This window comes from Bos indicus, chromosome 22 (genome assembly GCF_029378745.1).
Source record: "Bos indicus isolate NIAB-ARS_2022 breed Sahiwal x Tharparkar chromosome 22, NIAB-ARS_B.indTharparkar_mat_pri_1.0, whole genome shotgun sequence".
In the NCBI taxonomy this organism is placed as follows: Eukaryota; Metazoa; Chordata; class Mammalia; order Artiodactyla; family Bovidae; genus Bos; species Bos indicus.
The window spans coordinates 50,721,378-50,739,616 of NC_091781.1; the positions used below are offsets into that span (position 1 = coordinate 50,721,378).

An 18,239-nucleotide genomic window follows, 5' to 3' on the forward strand; every position below is an offset into this window, starting at 1 on the left:
ATGCAAGGTGGGCAAAAATACAGATTTAAAGTATCATTTCAGATGGAACTACCTGAGAGAAATGAAAACAGGCTAAGGGAATGGGCAATGAGGAGGGCAGGCCCCTTCAGAGGGCTCTCTGTAGGTGATGTTTAAATTGATACTTGACTGTCAAGACAGGTGCTGCGAGTGGCTTCTTTTCCATCCTCAGACTGTAGCTGGGGTTGTATAGAGAGAGGAGCCCCTAGGTGGGCCCTGGGCCAATAGACCTCCCACCACATCCGCCCCTATATAGCTACATACATCTCTATCAGCATCCAAAGAACCAAAAATGTTGCTTCAGGGATGTGCTGGGCTGTGTCATGCTCACCAAATTTGGCAGGAACACAATAGTTTGTTTTTTTAAAAAAAAAAAAAACCCTTAGGAATAAAATAAGAAATATAATATCCTTTCCTGATGATTACTAGAGACAGGCAGTGTAATTTTAATTAGCCCAGCCTTGTTAGGTATTAAATGTACTGCTTATTCTACAAAAACACCCAGCTCATGTAACACTGAGTCACTCTGGCCTTTTGACTTTAAACAAAATAAAATACTTCTAAAGAAATACAGGATTTCATAACACAGCAGAATTAAGGAATAGAGGGTCCTGCCTTGGCATTCTAAAGTTGGAAGGAAACTTCAATGAGAAGGCCACAGTCATAAATGTTGGTGGAGTTTTCTCAACAGGGTCTCAGCTTTGAAGTAAAATGATTAAACTTTTCAACTTAGAGCAATAAAACATTTCCAAATGCAGACTGCTCTGCTCTACAAGCCTGAGAGTAACTGCTGCACAGCCGCCTGTATAGCTTGTTTGGGAAGGGCTGGGTTCCATTTCCCCTTGCCACCTTGGCATAAGCAAAGAAAACCAGCAGGGAAGGCAGTGGAGGCTAGCAGAGGGGTGAACAGATAACCCCGAGAGATCCACAGAGGGCGCACAGTCCAGGGCAGCCTGAGGCAGGGCCCAAGTCTCACTTTCTTGCCCTTACAGAGGGCTGCTGCCATTGCTTGTGGCCACAGAACACAGGAGGCCATTGGTCTGGAAATGAGACTGAAAGCAGCTTAGGTTGCCTGGTAGCCCTGCCAAAGGTATCACAGGCAAATTAAACTCTACCAAATTTTTGTGGGATATGTACCCCTGAAAATAAAAATCAGGAGCTATTATGGTCCACCTAGAAGCCCCATTTTCAGGAATTCCCTGACAGTCCAGTGGTTAGGACTTTCACTGCAGTGGCCCAGGTTCAATCCCTGGTTGGGGAACTAAGATCCCCAAAAGCCACCTGGCACAGCACCCCTCCCTGCCCCCCCCCCCCCCCACACACACACAAAAGCCCTATTTCAACCCTGTACTGGCTTGAAAATGGGCAAATTCTGGAAGCTGTCCATCCATGAGCATTTTTACTTTCAGAACAGTTTGAGTAGGGTGTGGTTTATTAAAACTTATGAGAAGGAATAAAAAGATGGTATGCATCTTGATCTTGAGTAAACTGAAGATCAACAAACTTAATGAAAAAAACATGCTTTTTAAAGTTTTATCTTTATTTGATCATTTTGAATTACAAAAGAAATATGTGTTGCAAAAATTCAAAAACTTTAACAAGATACAGATGGAAAGCCAAAGTCTCATATAAGCCCACTGTTCTCCAGAAATGATGCAGGGCCTGCAGCAGCTCTCATTAGCTTTTAAAAAGGGGTGGAAAACAGGGCAGGGGAAAACAGCTGGGGAGAAGACTGGGACTCCGTGGCTGTGACAAGTGCAGCTCCCAGCATGCAGTGTGAGTCACCTGTCTTTCCTTCGTGGCTTTAACACTGTTATTTCTCTGTTCACAAGAAGTCTGACCTAGTGTGTGCCCCGAATACATCCACTGACCCCAAAAATGGACATTTCTCACAGCAAAAACGGATACAATTTTTTAAAAAATCCTGAGGCCCGGAAAGATCTTAGTCATCTGAAGGAAATGTTTTGAAGACCAAAAAGATGTGTTTGGGAGTCCTGCTGCCATAGCAACAGTTTTGTGAGAGCCCTTCTCCTACTGGATGTTCCGTATGGAGGGCAGTTCTCCTTGTACCAGACCCAATACCCTCCTGCTGATGCCCCACTCCCGGGCTGCTGCCCCAGCTCTCCTCACACCCTCTTCACACATTTCACTCCCATGAATAAGGATGCACTTTTCCCTTATGCTCTGTCTTGGGGAGTGCCCGGTACCCAGAATGCCAGATGTGCTCCCCAGCCCTCCACTGACCCCCACCACCACCCCATCCAAGCCCAGCCTCTGACCCTGAAGACTCCAGGCAGGCTTTGAGAACTCTGCCATCAGCCACCCGAAATGTTCTGTGATTTGTCTTTCCAATGAGACCAAAAACCATCAGCCAAAGTCATTATGGGCTGGTCAGAAGCCATCATCGCTGCTATCAAAACCCAGGTCATAGAGTATATTCTTCCCTGACTCCTGGGACTGAAGGGACTCTGCCCTGGGGTTGAGGTCATTGAGATCACTGAACCAGCTCATCTTGTGGTCCCCCTGGAAACTGGGAAAAAGCAGGCTGTTGTCTTGGGAGGAATGCCCGCTACACTGCACGAGGTTCCCTTGCTCTGCCCTCGTGGTCTTACTGGGCATGACTGTTCCTCCCTGAGCAGAGCAGACTAGATTTGTGGGGCTCCTAGGGCCCCAAAGTTGCAGGGGCTGAGCTAGAGTTTCCTGCTGCCCCCAGGGGGAACTTTGTGGGCTGGAAACTGGAGGCCGAGGATATTTAGAATTAGAAACACAGGTTTTGCTGGGCATTTGTTCTTGCTTCCTGCGTAGGGACCTTCTCCTGGGGGCTTTCCTGGGCTGCTGCTTGTCTTTTTTCCCTCTTTCTACAGTTACGCCTTTCTGTTCAGTCACCAACCTTTGCTCACAAGGGTGACATGAAAATGCGCCTTTAGCTTGCCATTTTTGGCTGGTGTTCTTAATGCTGGTTGCAGAGTTGTTTAAGTCCTTATATCCTCGAGATATAAGTTGCGAGTCTCCTTGGAAAACTGGGTCCCTATCTTTAGGAACCTTGTGACCCAGGATGGCAGAGCCACAGTTCTCAGAGCCTGTTTTAGTAACAGAGTTCTGGCAGTTAGTCTTCACGGCCCTGCCCTTGATTTGCCTGTTTCTTTTGCCGGTTCCAACTGCCGGCTGTACAGCCTCTTCTTGGAGAGCATCCCTCTTTGATCCCTCACCCCAGACAGCAAACTCCCTGGGCCTCGGGGAGCCCACACTAAGACTGCATGCAGCAGGGAGGGCCTGGGCCTGCCACGTAACTGGCTTCTCAGAGGTATATTTGTCCTGCCTGGGGAAACTGAGGCTCTGCGCCAGAGGTGGTGAGGTCTGAGAGGCACTGTCTTTCACGTGTTTGGGTGTCAGAGCGATGGAGGTCAATCGCTTTAACTCTGCTAGAACACTGGGCATATTCAGCTGACCTAGATGCTCACACAGCTGCTGAAAGTCCTTACTCTGCTGGATAACCAAAACTTCAAGGTGCTTCAGGTCGGACTTCATTTCTGTAAACTCTGCTTGTCTCTAAACAAAGGCAGTGAAAAAGTAAGGAGTTATGGACAGTGCAACTCAGAAGGCACAATAAAATGTATGAACAAAACAAAGGATGGGCCAGCAGAACCGAACCTTGTACCCTGCTGGGTACTATGAGCGGAAGCATGGCAACACTCTGGAGCAGGGGCCCTAGGGTCCACATGCCAGAGAACCTTGAGAAAGGAAGCTGGGCTCTCCCCCGACCCGATACCAAGGGGCCTGTGGTGGCCTCTGTTCTTGGCTGAAAATTTGCAATTTTAAAGATGTCTCTAGGTCTTAGTAACAAAGCCAGAAACACACACTGGGGGAGAGGGGTCAGAGTCTAACACTTACAGCTTCGAGTCTCTTTTGCAACTCAAGGATGGCCTGGTCCACGTTGCCTTTGTCCTGCACTATTTCCAACATCAGACCACTCTGAGCTTTTGCAGTCTCCTGCCCTAAATACAAAACAATGACAATTCACCACATGAAGACTGTGGTATGCTCCACCCTGCCTAGGCTGCTGTTGGGGGGTCGGAGGGGGAGGAGGAACTGGAAGCTGGCATGGGCCACCTGAGCCTGTTCTGCCAGCACCTATCTGGATCAACCTTGCTGAGGAGATAAAGCAAGAGCAGGGTGGTTCCCCCACTGTTTCTTCTTCCCTCCCTCCCTGAGGACATCCTGGCCAAAGCAGACTCAACCTCAGCACCTGCTGGGACTCTGAAACCTACTCCCCCAGTGACGGCACCAAGTCATCTTTGACCTGCCTTCTTGGCTCTGTCACCAGAGTGATCTTTCTAGAATGCAGTTATGATCATGGTAAATTCCATGTGTTGACCAATTAGAAAAAGACTGTTTACTCGTATTTCAAGCACTGGATCCCTGCTCCTAAACTCAGTTAATGAAATATTTTTCCAGACATCTATGTTGATATTTGTAGTAGAAAGCAAATGTAATTATCCTACCCTAGATGAGTTCATGAATAGCAATGTTTCTTAGGAACAGTGAACATTACCAGCCACAAAAGCAGAGAATGAAGAAGGCAAGCAAAGTGTTCAAGTCTAGATTCAGCAATCAGTAAGCATCAGTTTGTGATCCCACATATTCTTTCTTTGTCCCTAGGAAACACATTCAGGGTCTTTTACTTTTTTATTTTTTTAGTGTCTTCTCTTTTAAAGAGCTTTTGTATTGAGCACATTACTTCCAAAATCTATCCATTTTTTTGGTTTGTTTTAATAACTATCACAGCATAGGGACTTCCCTGATGGTCCAGTGGTTAAGAATCTGCCCTGCAATGCAGGGGACACGGGTTCAATCCCTACCTGGGGAACTAAGATCCCACATGCCTTGGAGCAACCAACCTCAGGCACCACAACCAGAGAGTCCATTCTGCGGCAAGGAAAGATCCCAAGTGCTGGCAACTAAGACCAGACACAGCCAATAAACATATATTAAAAACTATAACAGTATAAAAATGCTTCCAGTGAAAAATGACCAAATCGCTCCCGTGTAGACTTTGTTCTCGCTTCCTGGATTTAGCATTATGAGCATTTTCTGGAGTTTTGTATTAATATATGCACATACCCATGTATAAGTTATAGATCCTGTGTGTGTGTGTCTTCCAGAGAAGAGGACTCGTTTCATTTCTGCTTTGGTTATAAACAGATATTTTTAGCTTTTAAGAAAAATATGCCATTTAAAGCCCACCTCCATACTCTGCACAATCTCTTTTTCTTCAAAAAGGTTTCCTGTTTACACTTGGTCCAAGGCTTGGGAGAGGGCTCCAGGGTGGTTAAAAAGCTGCCTTGTGGCTGCAGAGAGGGGCTTCAGGCAGAAGCGCGGAAACCACAGGGAGACTTGAGGGTGAGCCTTCCAAAGAGATGCTCGCCCAGCCCTGCCTGGGGACCAGCCGGCCCACAGAGGTTAATCAGGTGGTCGCCATCTTCTTGATGAGCTTCACCTGCCTCTCCAGGAAGCGGCTCTCCCGGAAGCCACAGGCGGGTTCTGCGCGACGGAGCCCAGGGCGCGCAGGTCAACACAGGCCTGGTTCCGGTTCTTCTCCATGAACATAGCCGTCTCCATAAGCGTCATGGGCCTTACCCACTTCTCTTGAGATGGCTTTGGCACGTCCTGGAACAGGGAGTGGCCACCACACTGGTTTTGCATTTTCCAGAGACACTAACACCCTGGTGCTTCTGCTCAGCCAATATGCGGAAAAAAGTGTCCTGCACCCTCTAGAGAGAGGTAGGAGACGAGGCCTGCAGAGGCCTGTTGACCAGGCAGTTGACAGCGGCCTCCACCTTGATGGAATAATTGTAACAAATCTGGGAGCTCACATGGTTGATGGGTAATAAGGAGTTAATCTCAAAAAATGGTCTTGGTTGGGCCTGGTGGCCAAGGATAGCTGAGTGGCTGACTCTTAAATCTGTGAATGGAAAAAAAGTTGGAGGGTGGTCAGAGGCGAGAGCAAAGGGCATCCCTAGGTCTGTTCTATCCAAATACTGCTGAAGGAAGAGGCAGATCCGCAGGACCCCTGAGTGCACTGCCAGTATACAGCCAATATTTCTATTTTCTTTTACAATAATTTTATTGATTATTTAATTATTTGGGGGCTGTACTAGGTCTTCCTTGCCTCGAAGGCTTTCTCGAGTTACCGTGAGCTGGGGGCTACTCTCTTGTCGCGGTGCACAGCTTCTCACTGCGGTGGCTCTTGCTGCAGAGCACAGGCTCTCAGCGCATGGTGCACTGGCTTCAGTAGTTGTGCTGCACAGGTTTAGTTGCCCCTTGGCATGTGGAGTCTTCCCAGACCAGGGATTGAACCTGTGTCCTTTGCATTGGCAGGCGGATTGTTAACCACTGGACCACCAGGGAAGCTCTCTGTTTTCTTATAAAGATGATTCTGTGGGGTCTGAGCGTCCCAGCACTGGAGTTTTCAGGCTGTTGGTGGGGCCGGGTCTTGATACCAGGGACCCGGAATGTCCGCCTCCAGCCAGAGTTCATGCAGGACCCTGCTAAGTCCCCCACCACCGCCCTTGCCCTCACCTCTCCAGGAAACCCTCCAAGACCAGCAGGGAGTCGCTGCTTTTGCCCTCCAAGCATGGAGTCTCTGTTTCCCCCAGTCCTGAGGGGCTCCTGCAGTCAAGCCCCACTGCCCTTCAAAGCCAAATGCTCTGGGGGCTCTTCCTCCCCGTGCCGGACTCCCGGGCTGGGGAGCCTGGCACGGGGCTCAGAGCTCTCACTCATATGGGAGAATTTCTGCAACATGATGATTCTCCAGACTGTGGGTCGCCCACCTGGGTGGGATGGGATTTGATTATATTGTAAGTGTGCCACTCCTACCATCCCATGGTTTCTCTTTTATGTCTTTGAATTTGACCCCCCCTTTTTTGGTAGATTCCAGTCTTTTTTATTGGTGGTTGTTCAGCAGTTACTTGTGATTTTGGCATGCTTGTAAAAGGAGGTGAACTGAAGGTCCTTCTACTCCCCATCACCTTGTTGCCATCCTCAAAAAAGATTTTATTTCTATTTTAGAGATTCAACAAGGGCTCCATTGAGATGAGGTTGTACGCTGATGCTTTTCTGCTGACGGCCAGTGATTCCCCTTCATAGTTTTGCTCTCCCTGCTGTGCTAATGAAAGCCACCTGAGTAAAGGTCTGGAAGGCTCCATGTACAAGAGGAGTTTGCTCAGGCCTCCCTTTTTATAGGGTACCCTTCCCAATTTTCACTGACTGATCTCTCTCTGCCATAAGATGTGTCCTGGAGCAAGCCATGTGAACACAAGCACCTTGCTATCTTCATTTACCAATTAATAAATATTTCCATTCCAACATGGTTCATATAGATGGCTTTCATTCTTCTTGTGCCTTGCTCAGAAAGGCATTTCTCACTCTAAAATTATAAAAATGTTGCTTATGCTTCTTATAGTTCTATTTATGATTTAATCACCACACAGTATGTTGATTCCTATGGAATGAATTTTGATGTATGGAGTTACCTATTTTCCAAAAGAGATATTTCCTGATTTTGATAGTGGCCTCTCCTTTTTATTCTCCTAATGACCATACTTTTTAATAGAATTTATACATCTTAGGTGAAAGTACTGCTGTGTACTAATTACCCCACCTAAACCCAAGGTAAAGTGGATTGTGAATGGCCTTGGCAATTCATTCTGTTCGTCTGGTTCTTGGTGTCCTCAACTGAAGAAGAAGGGGAGTTAGATTAGATGGCTTTGAGTGATCCTTCTGGTTGTACAGGCATAGTGTGACTGGGGAAAGACTTTATGACCTCATTCTGTGAAGGCATGAATTACATAATAAACCAAGAGAGTGCTTTCACATAGTATCTTCCCCCTTCCAAGCACAGTGAGTGCCTAGTGAAAGCCTGCAGAATGCACTGACTGGCAGCTTCGGTGCTCTAGGTGAGCTGGACTGGGCCTAGCCATTTGACAGCAGATTTACCTGGTTCCTAAGTGACTACCTAGCAAGAAAGGGAATGGTTCTGGGCAGGCTACTTGCGTGCCTATTTTTAAGAATGACCTGGCTTTTAATTAGTGTAATGCCACAGTGTTTTACTGTTTGCCTGGTCAGTCTTAAGCTCTGAAAGTTAAGGAACTGTCAGGAGTGCAGAATCAGGATCCCTATGCCTACCGAGGCATCCCTATGTCTCCCTTTGCAGACTCGGTTCTCCTCTCTCTGCCTTGACCCTGTGCTGTGGCCTTGAGCACTTCCATTCCCTGTTCTGGGCCTTAAATGCCACACCTCTGCTGCAGTCCTCCTTTTTGTATCAATATTTCACCCAGTTTTAAATGTGAGGAGTAAAAAGAGTGCCTGCCTTTCGGCACTTACAGTGAGCTATTTTATCATGTTAAACACCGTTAGCCGCCTTTTTCCTTCTGCTCTTTGTCTCGCATCTTCTTGTGAGGGTAACAGTCTGGGCTTCCAGAACTGGTCTCTAAACAAATGCACAGCGGCCCCGTGTGTGGGATACTCAGGTTGGAAGCCAGCAGACAGTACAGTTCTTCTTTGCAGACAGATGGGGATTAATTTCAAAGTTACACAAAGGCATTAATTTTTGTAAATCATGAGCAATCCATCCCTTGGCATTTGAATAAGTTGACTTCAATTTGTTTAAAGTAAAAAAAATAAACACAGAGACAAATGCAAACAAGTGCAGATGCAGTCATCAGCTTGCTGTTGAGCTGAAAAGCTGTTGGTTCCAGGGGAAGTGTTCATCTAAGGAAACTTGTGTCATGGCTCCCTTCTGATGAATAAGGGCCTGAACCATGGTTTCACCTAAACGTAAATCACTAATTGACCGAACAGAGGACTTTACAGACCACAGACTGTAACTGAAATTGAGAAAGATGCTGTGATTCACTACAAAACAGCTATCATTGAAGTGAAGGCAGCAAGCAAAACAGTAGGTGACTGGAATATTTCTGACTCCTGAAGGAGTGGTGTCTTTATTTCTAAGTCCTAAGGGAGCAAGGGAGCCTTTATAGACAACACAGCCAGCAGTTCATTTGAGACTCAGGGCTGCCGTTGATTCACTTCAGGTGGTGAGATTAGAAATCTGGCAGAACCATCTGCCTTGAAGCAGCTGGGTTACTGGGTAGGGGATTGGTGCTTCAAAAAAGGCATGGAGGGACCAGGCATTCCCATACAGGGCTGGGGCCTGCTACCCAGTTCAGCTCCACATCCCTTCAGGGCTCATCTTATGTACCCATTCTCTCATCTGAAACACTCTGTGGAACCTCACCACTGGCAGAAACCTGACTAGGGTCAGCAAGTTCACGGTCACTGCTTACCAGTGCCCCCTGCTGATAACCTCAAACACGAGACACTCACATGTCTTGGCCACAGTTTCCAAAGAATCCAAAATAGACTGACTTCTGGAACTGAGATGTTCCTCAGACTCTTCCACTGATGTCTGTAACTAAGAAACCCCAAATTAGGAAATAATTCACAGACTGTTGCCTCATTTTACTAACTTGGCAAACTGTCACTTAATGATAAAAAAAGGGTAGTTAAAATACTGCCGTTTTACATGAACAAAAACCAATACAATTATTAAACTTCTTAAAATGTAAGATGTTTTAACACCTTGAAATGTGGCATACTTACCTTGTGAATGCTTTCTTTGATATGGGAAATGAAGTTGTATAAAGTCTCACTAAAATAGGAAAGAAAAAAGGAAAGTGAACCTTTGCAAAATATTTAAGCAGTAGGTAACAAAATTGATTCCATGAACATAGCAGGATTCTACCCGTGCAACATCAAAACAGTGGTTGATCAGAGCTGAAGACTTAACCCTAAGAAATCTTAGTGCCCAGATTAGAAAAGGAGACACTGACTTTTCGTGATCATTTCCAAAGTGAAACAAAACTTTATTCTGTTTTTTAAAATTTACTCTATATGGATCTTAAATGAGGTTGAATTTTAGCAATTCAAGTGGTTTCTATAGTAGAACACACCAGCTTCCATTTTTATGGCAACATGGCTTCAGAGGATAGTGACTTCCTATGGATAGTCAAAAATTCTTGGACACATATTAGTCTAATGACTATTATTTTGTCTGTAAGAATGGAGATAATTCTGGGAATGATATTGATTTTTAATGAAAAATAAATTATCATAATTATTCCTCAAATATCCCACTTTTGAAAAAAATCAGACAAGGTTCATCATTAAAATTTTTTACAGATTTTGTTTCTTTATACAATGCATATATCAATTTTTGAACTCCAATAGGACAGCTCTTCATGCCACAGTCTTATGGATGCTCCATAAGACTGACTTTAAAAGAGGAATTTGATAGTACCATTTCAGAGTCTTACAAACCATACAGTTTTATGAATAAGATTGACATGACCTGAAAACAATGAAAATCTAAAATGAAAAATTTAGTGAACTAAGGATAAGAACAGAATGATATTAAATTATAAAAGTAGATAATAAGAATAAGAAAAGGTACTTATAAATTAAAATAGCAGAAATTAAACAAATAGAATTAACCAGAAGATACAGTATGGAAATGTGATAGAAAACAGAAAAAAGACAGATGAAAAACAAGTAAATAGTGAAAAAAAAAAAAATTAGAGAATCAATGCAGGAGATTCAATGCTTGGACAAAATTGGAAATCCAGACAATAAGAAGAGTGAAAATAGGAGGTTTTCCAAGGTATAATAAAAGAAAAATTCCCAGAACCAAAAGACACAAGTTTATAGGGCAAAAGGAATTCCTCCATGCCAAGGGTTTATGATGAGCCACATCAAACCATAGTGCTGTAAAATTTCAGAACTCTAAGGATAATGAGAAGGTCCTAAAAATTTGCAGAAATAAAGCAGGTGATATATACAGGCTTAGGAATCTGCATGGCAGCAGACCGCTTAAAAGCACCCAGAAATCTATAAGGTAGTGGAGCAATACTGTAGAAATTTTGAACAAAAAGAACTCCTAGTCTTGTACAATGACAGCTGTGCCAGTTGCTTGTAGTCATCATCTCTTCTCAGTGGTCAGTACTCAATTTTTTAAATTAGTTCACTGAGGTATGATTAACACACAAAAAGCTGTACATATTTAACATATACAAGTTTGGAGATAAGTATACAACCATGAAACCATCTCCACAATCTATGCCATAAATACATCTGCCACCTCAGAAAGTTTCCTTCTACCCTCTTTCTTTATTGTTATTAGTGATAATAACACTTAACAAAGATCCACCCTCTAAACAAAATTTCAAGTATAGAGTATTGTTAACTGTAGACACTATGCTGTATAGTAGCTCTCTGGAATTTATTCGTCTTATATAAACTGAAGTTTTGTACCCTTTGAGTAATACTTCCTGTTTCCCCCACACATTCCCCACCGACAACCACCATTCAACTCTCTGCTTCTATGAGTTTGACTATTTCACACTCCTCGTATAAGTGGTAGCATATAATTAGTATTTTTCCTTCTGTGTCTGGCTTATTTCGTTTATCATAATGTCTTTCAGGTTCATTCATTTGTTACAAGTGACAGGATTTCCTTCTTTTTTAAAGCTAAAGAATATTTCACTGTATGTACATACCATTTTTTCTTTCCCATTCATCCATTGATAGATATTTAGGTTACTTCCATTCTTGGCTATTTTAAATAATAGCCATGCTGTGATGAACATGAGAGTGCAGATATCTCCTCAAGATCCTGATTTCAATTCCTTTGGGTATATACTTAGAAGTGGAATTGCTGGATCATGTGGTAGTTCTGTTTTTAATGTTTTGTGAAGCCTCTATACTGTTTTCTAAAGTGGCTGCACTAGGGAATTCCCTGGAGGTCCAGTGGTTAAGACTCTGAGCTTTCACTGCCGAGGGCGCAGGTGTGACCTCGAGGAACTGAGATCCCCCAAGCCTTACGATGTGGCAAAAAAATTAAAATAAATAAAGTAGCTGCACCAGTTTTCACACCCATCAACAGTGTATATATACTTGCCAACAGTTGTTACTAATTTTTTAAATGATAATCATTCTGATAGGTATGAGATGATATCTAATTGTGGTTTTGATTAGCATTCCCTGTTAATTAGTGAAGCTGAGCATCTTTTCGTATAACCGATGGCCATTTGAATGTCTTCTTTGGAGAACTGTCCATTCAATTCCTTTGCTCATCTTTTAATCAGGATATTTCGGGGTTATTTTGTTTTTGCGACTGGGTTGTAGGTATTCCTTTAATGTTTATATTAACCCTTTATCAGATGTATGGTTTGCAAGTATATTCTGTCCCATAGGTTGCCTTTTCACTGTGTTGATTTCATTTGCTGTGCAGAAACTTTTTACAGTTGACCCTTATACAACATAGGTTTGAAATGCATGGGTCCACTTATATGCTGATTTTTCATTCAATAAATACAGTTGGCCCCTTACGTTCCAGGGTTTCGCATCTGCAGATTCAGCCAAACATGGACAGAAATTTCCGTCTTCAATTGGTTAAATCCGTGCATTCAAAACTGAAGATATAGAGGGCCGACTATGGGACTTGAGCATCATTGGATTTTGGTATATGCAAGGACTCTTGAAACCAGTCTTCTGTGGATGCTGAGGGATGCTTGTACTTGGATGTCATTTCATTTGTCTATTCTTGCTTTTGTTACCTGTGTAATATCCAAGACATCATTGCCAAGGCCAATGTCAAGAATGTTTTTCCCTATGTTTTCTTCTAGGTGTTCTGTGGTTTCAAGTCTCACATTTACGTCTTTAATCCATTTTGAGTTGATATTTGTGAATGGTATAAGTTAAAGATCCTTTTCCATTGTTTTGCATAGGGATTCAGTTTTCCCAACATCATTTGTTGAAAGATTATCATTACCTCACTGTATATTCTTGGTATTTCTCATATGTATTAAACATTTAAAACCTAACCCTCAAAAAAAAAATCCTAACCCTCTAAATGATCCATATAAAAGAGCACAGTGCAGCCACCGAAATGATTTTATAGATGAAATAGAAATATAACCGTTCAATATTATTAAATTAAAAAACAGATTGAAAATAATCCATAGGAAACAATTCCATTTTTATTTTTTGAAAGTATGCAAAAATAGAGCAGAATTATATAAAACAGTGTTAATGGTGGTTCATAGAATAAGCTGATTCAGAGGCAGACTTGAGAATCTGACAGACCCAAGATCTCTGCCCAAAACTCCTACTCAGTTTAGATGTGCTCCCTTGGATGGAGTTTTTCCTCACGCCCCCAGTCAGAACTGGAAGCCTGTCCTCAGGGCTCCCAAAGCATTTGGATGAAACCTCTACTACAGCATTTACAAATTTGTACTTAGAGTGAAAAGTCTAGTTTCTTTATTTTAGGTTGTTCTCCATCTGATCCTCTTTACTGTTTGAGGAGTTCCTCAGATCAGGGATCTTGGGAAGAAGCAGAGTCCTTTTCCTCCTCTTGAGGCTGAGAGTGCCAGGGCTTGCTTTCTGAGCTTTTCCTGAACTTGGGCTCTCCTTTCACATACACCTTGTCAGATTGGGAGTCAGGGTAAAAATACTGTGACCTCTTTCTCTGGTGGCTGTGGCTCTCGTGGTAGAAAGATGGAGCTCCATGGGATTGATGAAAGTGGACTACACTGACAACAATGGAGCGAAGGGTCCAGTGCACTCTGGGCAGAGGCTAGAAGGCAGCAGAATCTGCACGGGACTGATTTTGAGACTTTGTTTGGAAAGTTGTCCATGGTAGGTAGTTGTTGGCAATTGTATGACTGTGGCAAAAACTTAAATTGGCCTCATTTTCTTCCTTGCAAACTGGATTCCTAATCTCCACCCGCCATGCCCTGCCACCTAGGTAGATGACATTCCATCCTTGGGAATTCCTTGGCAATCCAGTGGTTATGACTCCATGCCTTCACTGCCGTTGGCCCAAGTTCTGTCTCTGGTTGAGGAACTAAGATCTTGCAAGCCACATGGCATGACCAAGAAAAACAAAATCCTAAAGGGAACAGAAAATACTCTTCTTCCTTCCTTCATCCATCAACTGTCTGGAAATCTGATATAAAAGCTCCAAGCACTGTGAGGACTGAGAGGGATCATACTTTAGGGATCTGCTAGATTCACGCTTCTAGAAGGAGCCATGAGGTCCATGGAGCTACCATTCTAGCCCTGGACCACACACTTCAGGCTGATTTTTTGCATTAAAGAAAAATAAGCATCTTTTAAATACTTCTATTATTTTTACGAGAATGAGAGTACATATGTCAATGCAGTTGAACATAATCCTAATAAAATGAACCACTTAAGATCTTTCAATAATGTTTAACACTTTAAAAATTTAAATTAACATAGGAAATTTGTATATGTATGTGTACACAGTCCTGTGAGTTTTATCACAAATTTAGGATTCATGTAACAACCACCACAACCAGGATATGAGACAGTATCCCCCAAACAAATCCTTCAGGCTGTCTCATTGTGGTAAAGACCAGCCCACACCCCTAATCCCTGGTAATCACTGACCTAATACCCATCCCTATAGTTTTGCTTTTCTCAGAATGTCACATAAATTGAATCATATAGTATATAGTCTTTGGACTGGTTTCTTTCAGCATAGTGCCTTTGAAAGACTCTTGAGAGCACCTTGGACTTCTAGGAGATCAAAGCAGTCAATCCTCAAGGAAATCAGTCCTGAATATTCATTGGAAGGACTGATGCTGAAGCTGAAGCTCCAACACTTTGGGCACCTGATGCAAAGAGCCGACTCATTTGAAAAGACCCTGATGCTGGGAAAGACTGAAGGCACGGGAGAAAGGGATGACAGAGGATGAGATGGTTGGATGGCATCTCCGACTCAATGGACATGAGTTTGAGCAAGCTCCAGGAGTTGGTGATGGACAGGGAAGCCTGGTGTGCTGCAGTCCATGGGGTCACAAAGAGCCGGACACGACTGAGCAACTGAGCTGAACTGAACTGAGTGCCTTTAAGGCTCATCTGTGTTGCTGTGTAGCGATAGTTCATTCCTTTGTGTTGTTGAGTAGTGTTCCACTGTATGGGCATACCATAGTCTATCCATTCATACATTGAAGGGCATTTGGGTTGTGCCCAGTTCTTGGTGATTATGAACTAGGCTACAATAAACTTTATTGTACAGACTTTTATGAAAACATGTTTTCATTTATCTAGGATATATATCTAGCAGTAGAACTGCAGAGGCAGACAGTAAATTGTTTAATTTTATAAGAAACTGACAAACTTTTCCAAAGGGGCTGTATCGTTTTGCATATCCACCAGCAAGATTTCCATTTGGTCTATATTCTTGCCCAGCATTGTCAAATTTTGTCTGTTTTATTTTTAGTCACATTAATAGATGAGTAGTAATATCGTCTGCTCATATTAGTAATATCATTGTGATTTTAATTTGTATTTCCAAAATAGCTAATGGTGTTGAGAAACTTTTCATGTATTTATTTGCCATCCATATGTTTTCTTTGATGAAGTGTCTGCTAAAATTTTTTCCCATTTTTTTATTCAGTTGCTTGTTTCTTACTGTTGAGTTTTAAGAGTTCTTGATATATTCTGGATACAAGTCCTTTGTTGAAAATGTGGTTTGCACATATTTTTTCCAGTCTGTAGCTTGTCTTTTCATTTTCTTAACAGTGTCTGTCACAGAGCAAACATCTTACATTTTGGTTAAAAACAAAACCCCAGAAATCTTAAGGGTAGGCTATCATACTTCAAATTCAAGTTCCCTTCCTTTATCTGCTACTATTTATTTTTCAGAGTCCTCAGATGCTACATGCACACCATCAGGGCTTGGTTGCATTCAGTGGGAGCAATAGGATGTTATATGCTTATTCTGTCTTACTCAGAACCAGAAGCCATTCCAATACCCTCTTAATAAATTCCTTTTTCATTTAAATAGTTATTTCTGTTGCTCACAACTATTAACTCTGGCTCACTTGTTAATTTATCCATCACATGCCTGTTTCCTTAACAAGACTGAGAACTTCAAAGACAGGTACCATTATTCCTCCCCTTGGGATCCCCAGTGTGCCCTATTGGGCCTAGCACAGCATTTATTGAGTGAGTGAATGAACAGATTTCACTGTGGTGATCCCCAATCTTGAAAGAATATGGCTCATTTTATAATTTCCTTGTGTTCCTTAGGTTATTCATTAGTTATGAGACTAATCTGTTTTCTCAAACATGATTGATTAAAAAATAATAATAATCTGGGTAATGAACATCCCATTGTCTGGTATGCCCAGGATCCACCTCTAATGGAGAATTGTTTCTTTTTGCATCCAAAAAGTGATTATGATGAGAACTTCAAGTCATACCCCCCTCTTCACTCACCCCTCAATAACCAAATAAACAAATCCATCAGAAGCTTTCACTAGGATTTTCAAATTGTAACTAAGGGGTGAGAGTCTCTTTTTCTGTGTTAGTAGGAAGCTGGTCTCTAGTAGGAGAGAATGAAGCATAGATGGGGAGGGAAGCACAGAAAAGAGACAGATTTTGATTTCATTTCATTCCCTGTCCTTCCCAGATTGGTTAAGAGGACTAATATATCCTCCTTTTTATCCAGGCTAGTTTATTTGCTATCAAAAGAGTTATAACAAATGCAACGTGAATGAGTAAGGCTTCTTGTGAGATTTTTTTTAACCTCATGTGCTCTTTCTACTCATTTGGGAAAACATGTACTTTCAAAACACAATATGTAAATACATGTTTTATTGATTAGTAGCATCTCTTATGTTAACTCTGTACCATGCCTTATCACTTTCCTGCTTCCAGATTTACAATGGTATACTTTCTCTCTCTCATTTAAACTTTTCTCACTCTTCATCACATTTCTGACAAGCACTTATTGACAGAAAACAGCAATCTAAAATGGGGTTTGTTTTTGCCAGAATTTGTGAAAATTATGATTTTCTGCTTAGCATTTAAATCAATATCATAAACTTGAAATTTTTTTAATGGATAAGAGGATCTTCAGTGTCCTTATCATCTATTCTTTCTGTATAAATACTATTTTTTTTTCCATCTTGTAAATAATTGTTAACAGAAACTCATTTCTGGGAATTCTTTGGTGGTCCAGTGGTTACGTCTCCACGCTCTCAATGCTGAGGGCCTCGATTCAATCCCTGGTCTGGGAATTAACATCCCACAAGCCATGCAAACAAAAAAAAAAAAAGGAAAAGAAAATAAATAAACTCATTTCACTACCAAAACAGCAAAGGAAATGAAAAATGAAATAAAGAAATGAAGGAAGGGAGGGAAAGAGAGGGAAGAAAGAAATATCAAGAACTTAATGTTTCCAAAAGTTTTTTTAGTTACAGAAATTGTGATCAAACAAAATAATATAATCCAAAAGCCCAGAGAACAAAAACCTTAAGACTAATTTGAGGCAGTAAGATGAGCAGAACCTGCTCACGTGTAGTACTGTACCATTGTTATGAATCCTAGAGCCTAGATTCCTAGAGGAAAGAAATCTGTCAGCATCTGGGAAATGTTTACTTACCAGCAGAATCAAACACTTCAAATAGAGTATTTTGCTTTTCTCACTAAAGGAGTATAGGTATACGGTGGAGAATATGCCTAATCTTTTAAAGAATTCCTAATCTAGAATTCTTTAAGAAATCCTGGCTCCTAATGCAGGAGATATGGAGATATGAGTTATCCCTGGATCAGGAAGATCCCCTGGAGAAGGAAATGGCAACCCACTCCAGTAATCTTGCCTGGAAAATCCCATGGACAGAGGAACCTGGTGGGCTACAGTCTGTGGGAACACAAAGAGTCAGACACGACTGAGCAACTGAACAACAACAAAATCAACATAAAAGCATTAGTGGTGATGCTAAATGACACATCTTTACTGACAGAAATAATAAAGTATATTTCTGCTTGGGTGTTACAATTTATGTGATAACTAAGGATGTCCTCTTAACTTACTATGGAGAAATGAACAAGTTAATTTCCTCAGTGACTGCAACTTATTTATTTACAAATTAATGTATAGTCCTAAATTTGCTTATATATATATTATATATATATAAAACAAATAAGAATATGTATAAAATTTAGGCTATATCTTTAAAAATACCAACATTTCAAAGTGAGAAAATCAGCCTGAATTATGATTTAAGAATTCATGTGCTATATTCTTGACTCTGAAACAAATGTTAACTAAGTTCCTAAGTCTGATGATC

The 18,239-nt window shown here is 41.9% G+C and overlaps 1 protein-coding gene across 2 annotated transcripts in view; it reads right to left on the reverse strand.

Annotated features, from left to right (window-relative positions):
• Positions 1 to 1,563: 1,563 nt before the first annotated feature.
• Positions 1,564 to 18,239, reverse strand: part of IHO1 (interactor of HORMAD1 1) — a 28,013-nt gene continuing 11,337 nt past the window's right edge. For both annotated transcript variants that reach the window (XM_070777218.1, XM_019985097.2), the window contains exons 5-8: positions 9,679 to 9,727; positions 9,403 to 9,490; positions 3,910 to 4,013; positions 1,564 to 3,567 (exon numbers count right to left, since the gene is read on the reverse strand). In XM_070777218.1, coding sequence (XP_070633319.1) covers positions 2,410 to 3,567; positions 3,910 to 4,013; positions 9,403 to 9,490; positions 9,679 to 9,727 — 1,399 coding nt within the window. In that variant the 3' untranslated portion in view covers positions 1,564 to 2,409. The remainder of the gene's footprint in view (positions 3,568 to 3,909; positions 4,014 to 9,402; positions 9,491 to 9,678; positions 9,728 to 18,239) is intronic.